The sequence below is a fragment of the Pezoporus wallicus genome, unplaced genomic scaffold (genome assembly GCF_028554395.1).
Source record: "Pezoporus wallicus isolate ANWC-B61680 ecotype Strahan unplaced genomic scaffold, APGP_CSIRO_Pwel_v1 contig_787, whole genome shotgun sequence".
Classification (NCBI taxonomy): domain Eukaryota; kingdom Metazoa; phylum Chordata; class Aves; order Psittaciformes; family Psittacidae; genus Pezoporus; species Pezoporus wallicus.
The window spans coordinates 1,167,934-1,179,942 of record NW_026641881.1 but is presented as its reverse complement, the minus strand read 5'-3'; the positions used below and the strand labels follow the sequence as shown (position 1 = coordinate 1,179,942).

At 35.3% G+C, this 12,009-nt stretch overlaps 1 protein-coding gene across 5 annotated transcripts in view; it reads left to right on the top strand.

Moving 5' to 3' along the window:
* LRCH1 (leucine rich repeats and calponin homology domain containing 1) overlaps positions 1 to 12,009 on the top strand; it is a 94,724-nt gene that overhangs the window by 27,583 nt on the left and 55,132 nt on the right. For 4 of the 5 annotated variants that reach the window (XR_008974437.1, XM_057425624.1, XM_057425625.1 and 1 more), the window contains 2 exons: positions 5,949 to 6,093; positions 8,570 to 8,696. Coding sequence is in view for 3 of the 5 variants with exons in the window: in XM_057425624.1 (XP_057281607.1) it covers positions 6,071 to 6,093; positions 8,570 to 8,696 (150 nt within the window). In the remaining 2 variants the exon portion in view is untranslated. Of the gene's footprint in view, positions 1 to 5,948; positions 6,094 to 8,569; positions 8,697 to 12,009 lie in introns of those variants that run through there. The other variant, XR_008974438.1, reaches the window with a different exon arrangement.

Here is a 12,009-nt window from a genome sequence, read left to right as displayed (position 1 = left end):
GAATTGTTTTTACTTTCTAGGGCATTCTTTGTCTTTTCTTGCATGTTATTCTGTCTGCTGAATAACTTAAATAGAAATGTCTCTTAGTGAAGAACTGCCATGCATTCTTTGTGGCATAACTGCCATGTAAACACCAGAATACATTTGATGCCAGAGTCAGTGGAGGTCTCTGCTGACTTTTTTGTTCATGTAGCATCACTGTTTTGGTAGAAGTTGCTGACTATAGTAAAAGCTGTAGAGTAAAAATACATCCAGGACATTATTCATTGATACTGGCAGGTAGAGAGGGCAAGTAGTTGAGACAAGGTATGCTGCTGTGCAAGGTAATGACAAGTTGTAGAGCATATCTTAAAAGATACAGCACTTTCTAATTGCATTACAGTGTCTTCATGACTCATATATAGCATTTGTCTACAGAATGATGCATTTTCCTACCATTTAAGGGGAGAAAAATGGATAAAGGCTAGAATGAAGTAATTTCTTCCTAGAGAGCATTGACTATTTTATGGTGATAAGCACAGTGACATTGATAATAGATCACTTGCCTCCTTTGCCAAGGCAAGTATGGATACCATGCAGTGTTGCCAAAGGTCAGAGATGGGCTTAAGCAGATACTTCAAAACTTGTCTGAGATACAGTGCCACCAATTTGTGGCTTCAGTGAAGATACACCTAGCTAATATGGAAATACAGGCTTCCTAAAAGCTTAATAAAAATATGGGTAACTTACAGTATAAAGGCAAAGCTACATACAGTTGTATCATTCATGTCTAGATGTCTCTATGTATTTCCTACCATTCTCCCATGAAATTAGGGCTGAAGTTACTATTTTTTAGGCTCTTAGAGTGAATTGCTTCAGTCCTTTGTCAAATACAATTCAAACGTCTCATTTGAATACCTTGAATAGTATGTTAATACAAATGCAAATAGCTTTTTCAAAATAATTCCCGTCTTCTATTCAGTAAGTGCTGAAGATGACAAAAATAGGAACTTGGTGGGCTGGAGCTGAGGTTGTTTGGGTGGCTTTTTTACCATGCAATTTCTTGCTTTCTGGACTCCAATTCAAGTACAGCTATTTCCTTTATATACAACTGTATGCATACACAGATATATATGTGCAAAATTTCCTGCTCAATAGTGGGTAAATTCTTACTTGCCTAATTTCAACTTTTGTCTATTTAGGTTAGTGCTTTAGAAGTATAAATGTATAGTGAATTTTTCTCTAATCTGAAAGTTATAAATCACTGCTTTTTGATAATCTGCTTTCATTAGAATTATTGGAAAAAATTGTGATGTAATAGTGCATATATATATTTATTTAATGAATGTTCTGACTTGAAGGCTTAAATTGTTTAGCTCTTCCATGAAAGTCTGAAATTTTTACTTAAAATATTAATAACTTATATTTAATGTATTAATAACTGGAAGGAAGAAAAAATGGAGCACCTTGGTAACTACTGAAAGAAGCATAACTATTATGACTTTTAGTATTATTCTGGTTATTTTGACAATGCTGTTTTGGGTTGTTCAGTAGCAGTGATTTATACTTACGCATATATTTATAGTGGTAGTTGGTAATCTGCCTGTAAAGCATGAGGTCAGAAAAGTCCTATCAGCAGTGGTAGATACATTCAGAGCTTTAGGAATTGAAAGCTTTTGCACTGAGGATGGGGTCAGTTATTTACTGGTATGATGGCAGCGTGGACCCTGACCATGTAGTGTGTCAACCACTTAAACAAGGCTTGGAGTCTTATGTTAAATTCTTAGTTACCAGTCTGAAGTTCTTGCTTTTTATTGCTCCCTCCCAGCTAAGGAAGTGCTTATTTTGTGTAGTTCATGTCTAGTTTCCAACATAGTAACATTTCTCATACAAAAGCCATGTCACTACACCAGAATTGTGCTGATGCTTTTAGAGGTCAAGATTCTATCTAATATTTTTCTAAGCTGGCTGACTTTTTTTTTTTGTGTTCTGTTACATTATTTTTGAGTTTTAACACTTATTCCTGGCAGAAAAAGATGAAGCAAAGCCAGATGTAGTTTGAAAATGCCTTGATGTCACAAATAATGAATAAGTAGTTTGTTTCATTTAAAACACAAAGCTCACTCCAGTGTATGGGCCCTTTGTTAATACTTGCGTTACCTATTTTTCACCTTAGGTGAAAAGTGCCTATGCTGTCTTGACAACCATGAAATGTATTTCTGCTACCATAGAGTCATTAATTTATTAGGTCTTGTTTGTGTTAGGTACTATAAGCAAGTTAATAAAAATTCTTTAAAACACCAGCAAAGTCCATCCTTCTGTTCATTTCAATTTCTGTATCAGTGACTTCATTATTATGAATAACCCTGAAGCTTTATTCTTCAAATTAATGAAGCGGGGGGGGGGGGGGGGGGATGGGTAGCCGGGGGTTGTGGGAAATGTAGAGTGGTGAAAAAAATTGCAGTAAGTAAAGGTTTGCCAACAAATGTCTACATTTTAGAAATACTTTCACAAGTGGTTTAAAATTTTAGTTTGTATTTTTCCCTAAATAATGAGGTCAAGAAGGCCTTTGCAAAAAAATTTTTTTTTTCCAGAAGATTTATGAATTGTGACAGAAGCAAGATACACGCCTGCTGTTTTCCTCAGTCTTTTCAAAACGTTCTGCAGTTTCATTAGCGCTTAACCGTTGTATTTTATTCTGGAATTTAAAAAGCTGAGTAAATTAGAAAGATATACAGACTAATTGTAAGGTGCAGCAAGTTGAGGAGTTTCTGTACATGTTTGTATATGCTTTTAAGGTACGTTATAAAATTGTTATGCAGACTGTTTCCATTTCTAAAGGTGTGCTTTTCTGTATGGAACTCTCAAAGACACATGAAAAGTGATATGCTTTCTTCACAGCTATATCATGTTCAGAGGCTCCCATTCATTCTAGGATTGAATAAACCCAATCTCTTTTCTTCTTCCCATTTGATCAGGAAAGTCTGGTATTTGGGAAAAAAAAAACAAACTGCTGCCCCTAGTTAAAAACTGTGATGAGCATTCTTGTATGTCAGATTCCATTCCAGTGGTGTTTCCTGAAGACATTCAGATTTGCTATTAATGATACCTCTTATCAGTAAAGTATAGTAGCAAACTTCCCCTTTTTCTGCGAAGTATAGTTTTTATTCCTCTGCCTTATTCTGTGACTATACTGTGGGGGTTTTAATCATTATTATTTAGGAAGGTACAATAGATGCCAGTGTTGAAATGATCTTAAACTAGACAGTAACAAATTGACTTCCTTTGTTGCGTGTGTAGTGTCCTGTAACACATGGTCCTGAGGAAGACGGGAAAGAGTTTGCCTATTATTATTTACAGGGTTTTTGTTTTGTCCTTCATCAGATTAACAGAGTTAAGGCCCTTGAGAGCAAAGGATAGTAATAAAAAAAATAATTAGAAAAGCATTTTACTGTCACATTAATCTCAGTTATAGGAGCAGGGTCAATCTAGTTGCTGTTCCACTTCTTTAAGGCACTAGTTTTTTTCAAGGGTAAGTCAAATGTTGTGTCAACAATTCCTTTTATTCAATAAGAAGATAAATGACAGCAGGCATGAAGGTGGAGTTAAGGTTGCCCATAGAGGTGGTGGATGTGCCTGTTCCTGGAGACATTCAAGGTCAGGCTGGATGTAGTTCTGGCAACCTGGACTAGTTGAAGATGTCCCTGCTCAATGAAGGGAGGGTGGTCTAGATGACCTTTAGAAGGTCCCTTCCAACCCACACCATTATATGATTCTAAGATGGCAGGCTGTAGTTTCAATAGCTTGAGAATAAGTAACATTTTTGTGTTCTCAGTTTTTGATGTATCACTTGAGAAGGATCAGAAAGATGTGTCACTCTCCCTGTACCATCCAGCACCATGCATGTTGTCTAAAGCCTGGGCCTAATGTTCACTTCACTCTTCTGGATCTTGCTGTTCACTCCCCTTTAAAGGAGGAAGCAAGAACAGTATGAATGTGGCAGTGTCACTGCAGAAAAGTGTGGTTTAAAAAAAGGGAAGGTTTTCTTTGCAATTGAGCTGTAAAATACAAAGGTACCCTGCATGGATCAAAATGTTATAGCAGTCCTCTGCTGATATCTGATAATAAGTATAGCTTGGAAGGCAGCAGGAGAGAGAACCAGTGGCAATTGTTTTCGAATGCCATGTTAGTAGACAAGTGCTCTCATAATAAACAGAAGGCAGTAGAGGATTAAAGCACTAAAACAGAAGAACATTGAAAACCTTTCCCCCCATTGAAGCAGTAATAACATTGACTCAAATAGGGAATGCTTTAGTTTAATAGCAGAAGTGAAGGAAAGTAGAAGCTGAGTTAATGCTGCATTTAACTGCCATCAAAGCCTGGTAAGATGAAGCAGAGCAGTGCAAGCATTGCTGTTGTATGGTAACTCAGAACTGAATAATTTTGGTTGAGATGATCAATTTAATCAACACTGCTGTTTGTGTCAGCTGGGCTGTTCTCAGTTACTGCGCTCACAGGCTATTGCTGTTGTCTTGGCAGAGGATGAAATAATGAAACCAACTTTCTTGAAAGTAACATGATGAAGTAAAGTGAAAGCTGACAAAGGGAATAGTGCACTGAATTTCAGGTTGCATTGCAGGAGACAGGAACAAAAATAAAAATGATAAAACCTTCCTACTCACAATAGTTGTGCTCTCAAGCTGTGCCTCTGCACAGCAAACTGATAAGTCTGGAACTGCCAAAGAAGTTAAAAAGATCTTCAGGTGTCTGCCTGTTTGTTCATAAAAGCCAAAAATTGCTTTATATGCATAGAGGATGGAGATCATTGGTGCTCTGGTAATATGCATACTGTATTTTGGATGCTTCTCCTTTTAGATATTTAAGAAAGTAAGCTTCAAAATAGGCTTTGAAGGATCAGGGAAGAAGCTTAAAATAGCAGCAGTGAAGAAGTGAGGAGAACATTAAGTTCCACTCTTTCCTTGTATCCTTCTCATCAGATGTTTCACTTTTTTGCCTAAGTACATTCCTGTTCCTTCCACATACAACAGGTGACCATTTTTCAGGTCAGGTTGTATGGGTAGGTGGCAGTTTTGTAGTTTGTGAGGATAAGAGATGCTTGTTCTGCAACACTTGTTTCAATATTTCTTTGAACCCAGTTAATTCATTTGAATGCTGACATGCATTATTATTTTTATGACTTGAGCTCACATAATTGTTATGATACCACAGTTTTCATACTATGGTAGCAAGGGAACAAAGCTCAGTAATATTTCTTCCTACTGATTTTCTTTATGTCTGTGTGCTCAAAATGAGAAAGAATGAATACCTTGCCAAAACAAAACGAGAAAGAATGAATAACTGGTCAAAACCTTTCATTCTGTGGGTACAAGCATTCATTTGCAGGACTGGAATCCGTTGTTGTCTTGTACGTACTTAGGTCTGTTCCTGAAGGTCTTCACCATTTTTATAGGTAACATTATTTTATAATTGATTGAGATCTAGGAAATACGGGTCAGTTTGAAGAGTTACCCAAAAAAACTTTTAATCTATTTATTTAAAGAAATTAAGGATATAATCCTTCTTGTTTGCTTTCTATAACTACTGTCATTATTTGCAGATGTCTAGCTCTGTATCAACTATATCTTTGGGTATACTATGCGGGCTTTGGAATCTGTACTTGGTTCTGTCTGCAAGTATTTCCTCAGCATATTGAGTCCTGCAAATAATTACTTTTTATTAGACTGAATGAATTTTAATTTAATGTTTGCTCTTTTATACTCAGTCTGATTCATTTCAAGATTGTAAAGATTAGCAATAGTTTTATTTTGCATAATAAAAATACTGACTTAATTTGCTGTCTCACTGTAGGGTTACATTTATTTCTTTCTTTTAATAAAGAAGCATAGCTTTTCAGAGTATATCTTTCAGATGATTCAAAAAATGTGCCTTCTTTTTTTTCCTCTTTTCAGATTTATCCAAGAATAGATTAACAGAGGTTCCTACAGAGTTGTGCCATTTTGTGTCACTGGAAACACTAAATCTATACCACAATTGTATTAAAATTATACCAGATGCCATAGTAAACTTGCAAATGCTGACTTACTTAAATTTGAGGTAAGTTTAACTTTGCCGCATTTTTTTGTTTATTTGCAAATATGTAGAGCTTTTTTCTGTCTGCACTTTATATGTTTCTGGAAAAACTGACTACATTTTTCATTTTATTGGAAGGGTAATGCAAAAACTCATTGGCTGCAGATACAGCTCATTGTAAATGCCAAAATGTAAGCCTAATTATTTAAAGAAAGACCAAGTAATAGTAATCTCTTTCTTTCCCTTATTCTTCTAGCAAATTCAGAATGCCAGTCACATCAGCAGTTTCTTTGCAGTAGAGTATATAAAAATTGTAATAGTGGAGCTATAATAATCTCATCTTTGGGAATGAGGTTTGAGCAGGGGGCAAAGTGTCTCTTGGGCTTTTGAATTCAAGCTATGAAGGCTTGATCCTCAGTTTTGTAAACGACTGAGGATGTTTCTCAAGCCTTCCTGTATTGTTGCTCTACTGTAGTATTGGCCACTCTGCAATGCTAATTATGGCTCTAGAAATTGAAACAGAATAGTGTGTCCTGAGTATCTGCCACTATTCCTATAAGGAATAGGTTGTGAAAGTTTGAAATAATGTTTTAGATGTACATAAAGAAACTAAGACAGGATTAAATTCTTATGTTTATATAAAACATCTTAGTAAATTTCTGAGTTAGAATGAACTCAGTTAGAACTCAGTGTGGTGAACCCGTGAATTAGAACTCAGTGTAGTGATGCAATTGTGTGAATTATCACAAACCTAGAATAATTACAGAGTTAATATCAGGTATCACAGTAAATCAGACAAAATAAAAGGATTTTTTTCAAGTTTTACTAAGTAAGATCATTTCACTCAGTTTAAAATCTCCTCTTTTCTTGGTTATGCCCTTCCCCCATGTTATTTGAACACAGTAAGTGGTATGTCGAAGGAGGAAATGTAACCTTGACTTTCTAACAATCTTGCTTCTTGGCAAGAAGAATTACAGATTTAAAATGCATGTTTTTCTGCCTATTACCAGCATTTAGAAAGTGGTGCCAAGAGATATACATAATCTTTGGGCTTTGGTGAATGATGTTCATCTTTTATTTAAAGAGATTTCTTTTAAACTAATGATGATTTATTACTCACTTGCCCTGGTTATGTGCTGTTCCTTATCTCCTGGTGGATTGCTTCTGAGTTCTGTAGAACTTGATAAAAAGTTGTAACTTTTTTTTTTGTCTGATTGTCTGCACAGTGTAACTTTTTTAGGTTCTAGGCTTTCTTGATTTGAGTTCTTTAGAACTTAAAAACTATTTCTACCGATTTTTTTTTTTTTTTTTTTTTTTTAAATAACTTATCTTGGTCTTCTGTAAAGACACTGGAATGGAGAATCCTGGCTCCGCAATAAGCATTGATTCTTTTTTTCAACTACTGCTGAGTAGTTGGATTTCTCATTTTTAATAAGCTTGTTATTTGGTACTTGTTTATCTCCTGGCTTATGCAACAGTGATCTGATGATAGTTCGCTTTGTTAAATGTTAAAAAGCATGAATATGTCTTTATATGCAGATTTGTAGCAGACTGCTGGATTGGCAGCTGAAGAACTGGTTTGACACTTGTGGAATTTAAGATTATTTATTTATTTGTTTGTTTATGTTTCTTTGTTTCCCTTTGTTTCAGTTCAGTGTTGCAACTCTCCCTGAGAATACACAGGACAATTTTTGCTATCTGTTTTCAGAGTTCAGTCATGCATATTTGTTCTTTGAAGCCTTAACAGTCATGCAGAAGTTAAAATGGTTCTTAGTGGGTTGTCACTCTAAGTTACTATTCATTGCTTCCCTACAGGCTAATTCCCATAAAAAAGAAAAAAATGTATCTTAAGAAAACCTTCTAATATTCTAGGAAAGGCAGCAATTAACATGTTGTTCTGTTGATCTTAAAATTTCTTCCCAGAATTGGTCCATAAATCAGAAGAAATTAATACTTTTAATCATCTGGAGATCACAAAAGGTCATTGCATTTGTCAGCTTTTAAGTTCCAGCTTCCTGAATAATTGTTACTAGAATGAGAACCTAAATAAAAACTTAAAAGCTTTTTTCCAAATTTTGGCTTTTCTTGCAACTCTTCTTCTTGAAAATAATCTTCTCACATTCTCTCTTCCCCCCCCCCCCCCCCCCCCCCCCAATATACTATGAAGAATGTTACTTAAACTTCGAACATGATTTAAAGAAATTGATAAAAGAACCATTTTATCTGTAATTTTTAACTTGTTTTTCAGTTGGAAAAAAAGACATCTACTTAAACTTATATAGTGCACTTTTTTTTCCAGTGGTAAATTCCACAATATTGTTTAGTCAGTAATGCAGGTATTTTTGATGTTTAAATGTTTTTGACATGCTTGCCATTTGAAAATTTAAATTTTAACTGCATGACCCATGGAAATGAAGGAATTTTATAACTTTCACACTTTATGTGAGTACATACTAGAACATCACTGGTGGTTTTAATGTTTTGTTTTGTTTTGTTGCAGTCGAAATCAACTTTCTTCTTTGCCAGCTTGCCTGTGTGGTCTTCCTCTAAAAGTCTTAATTGCAAGTAACAATAAGCTAGGTTCCCTTCCAGAAGAGATAGGTCAGCTAAAACAGTTAATGGAACTGGTATGTTACAGATATTTTATTTTTATTTCTTTTTATTTTGACTTCATTTGTATTTAACTAGAAACAGTAAAATTCACTTTACAAATAGATTTGAACAAATGCCTAATACTATAATGTGGGTTAAAAAAATTAAGTTTTGAATTTCTCAAGTGTGTTGAATAATAACACAATAATAATTTCCTTTATGTTCCTCAGGACCCTTCTGAATAACATCACTGCCCTTGGTTCATTCAAAACTCACCTTCTAAGTTTACCACCTCTACCACTGGCTCCCTGTTTTGCTATGTTAAGCTAATAGTTCTGGCATCAAGCTCTGTAAAGCTGTGTCAGCCTCTCTAATACCCTCTTCTGCTTCCTTTCCTTCTGTTATTAATATTGGCTTACCACGTTGAATTCCACTACTGATGCTGGTCTTATCAGTCTATTTTCACTTTATTACACTTTCCTTTCCGGGAATACCTATCTAAATAGATCTACAAAATTATTATATTCCTCTTGTATTCAGAACTGTCCACATGACTACTGTTTCTGCAAGCAGTAGATTATCTGTAAAACATTGTGTGGTAAATGAGAATATGAAAAAGCAAAAAATGTTTGGTACCTTAGCTTAAAATTAATTTAATTGCAGATGTTTTTGTGAAATTTGTATGTGGTATATGTGTATAAGAGAATGCTTCCCTTTCTCTCCCTTTATCTTCATCTTTTGTATATTGTAGGCTGAGACTGAATTTTCTATGGCGTGTGTGTTACGTTATTTCTGTTCACCTGGACCTCTTAAGATACAAATTGACAAGCTACATTTTGACGCTGCTAATTTATCCATAGTAAAACAATTATATCTGAACTTTCTACCAACTGCTGATGTCTCCATTGACAGCATTTATCTTGCCCATCTTTCTAGTATTTGAAAGTGCCTGATTATCATTATAGAACAGTAGCCTCTCTAATAAATTATGTTTCAGAAATTGAGCTGACCTTTTTTTAGGCCCCAGTCCTGCTGCTGGTTCTTTATATATGAAGTAGGAAGTGTGGGGCTGTTTGTCATCTAGTATTTTTTTAGTACACAGCCTCCTTTGGTATCAGGCCTCTGTTGTTTATTACAACTAATCTGGCCATTGATGAGGATGGGGGGAAGTAGTTACTCTTTCCTTTCTGGTTTATATCTTAGCTAAAGACTAAGTTTGTTTTGTTTAGTAAACGTTAGTAATTTATCTTATCAAATACTCTAATTTGTTTGTGTGCGTGACGGGTTTAGGTAGGTTATTGAAATGGTTTTGATTTACTTAACCTTCAAAAAAAGTAGTAGGCTGTAACATTGTTTCTGTTGTGCTTAAGATAGATACAATAAAAGATTATGATTCCAAGTCTATGTATAATTTAAGTCAGCAGTATTAAACACATACTTATTTAGGGGATAGGATAACCTTAATAGATAATAAACAACTGTTGGAACTTTTTAGTGCTTGATTGCTTCTAATTTAAATGCTGCCCAGCTTGTGGGGGACTCATGTGAAATAATTGAAAGACTTGGCCTGAATTCTGTCTGGTGAAAATAACTCCTTTAATTTGTATTAACTGAGGTCTGTAAGAATATTTTCAGTAAAGAGCTGCTGAAATGCTTTTGTATCTAATTTCCCCTCCAATTTCAAGTTTGAATCCTCCCAGTAAGGTGAACTGCATTGTAGTTGCTGAAAGTGTTTAATTTGTTAGTAAGAGTTTGTACACAGTTTAATAGTAGCCTTTATCCTTATTTTAGAATTTTGAAAAGTTAAAAACTAAAAGCTTGAAAATCAATGTTGATTATGTTCAAATGAGATAGGATTTGTTTTGGCTTTTTTAAACAAATCACGTGTTTAACTTCTGGAATACTGGATTTTCATATTGCTTTCCAGTTACAGTATAATTTCAGTGTTACTCTTTGGCATGATAAAAGCAACAATCCCTGCTCTAAAAATAGTTCAAATGAGAGGCTATAGCAACATTTCTCTTTGGTGGCCTGGAAGATTCATGTGATTAGAAGTGGGTGGGAGGAAAGTGAATAACAAGGTTTTGTTAAATTGGGTATGGTTCTGTTCAGATGACCTGATTAGTTAGTGTAATGCCACCATGAATGTTTGCTACATTTCTAGTGAAATAAGTTGCATTATTTAGCTGGAAATGACTAAACTGTGATGTATTGGAAGAAGCAAATAGTGACAGGATTGAGAGGCAAGATCTGTATTGGCATGTATGTTACAATGCAGTTTAGATAATAAGGTCATCATTGTTCTAAACTGAGTAAAAATGAAGAAAGACACAAAAAAACCCCCGATTAAGTCATTTTGCAGTTGTTCCACAAAACATTCAGCTGTGTGAGACCTATGCCAGCCTCAGTAGCATGTGGTCTCCAAGTAGGACTGTCACCCAGCCTTCTGGCAGGGCATGCTGCTGTATTGGTACATACGCGGTGCTGTCATGGGGCTGGCCCAGGGGATTGATCCTGAGAGGTAACAGATACCACCTGATTGTGGGCAATTCTTGTATCACTAGGACTTTGCTAAGCACCCTCAGGTTCCCAAAGTGTTTCATGAGATGCATTCAGTAAAATCCATGTACATAGCAAATGGGTTTTATTATTTGTTTTCACCTAACTTTTTGACACGAATTCTTTTAAATGTTAGAGGTTTGGGTTATATAGATCTGTCAGCTATCTTGCAAGCATCAAAATAACATATACATTATTCTCCCTACAGATGTATTACAGTTATGTGCAAAATTTGGTTGGGAAACTTACTTTTATTTGCAGCTGCATAATTGAAATCATACTTCTACTATCAGCCGGGAAGATGAGTGCAAATTGGGTGTGAAGATAATCTGAAATTTACTTTTGATCAAAGTAGTTGGGCAGAGATGGCTCAGTAATTGTACCCCAAACTGTCAGATGTACAGTAAAATTTTGTTCTCCATCGTGTCAGGCAGTATTGCACTTCTGCCTTTTTCAGGTAGCAGCCTTCTCCATCTCTTGGATACTGCTGTCTCATTTTGAAAGCCTTTAAATCTCTCAGCTGGGATTTATGTCCTTCAGTTTATTCATCTAATCTGGGCCAGCACCCTGACCAAGTGGGACCTTCTGCCTTCTGTTGCCTAAAAGGGCCATGTTCAGTATAGCTTGTATGTGACAAGCTGTGACAGAATCCACCTGATTTTCAGGAATAACAGCTCAGTCAGGAGCCCCAGATTTAAAAATGGATGTAAAGAGGAACCTTACATCAGCATGGATGGTTAGGATATTCTTCTGTGTGTGTTAATACATTAATATTTATGCTGACTTTCA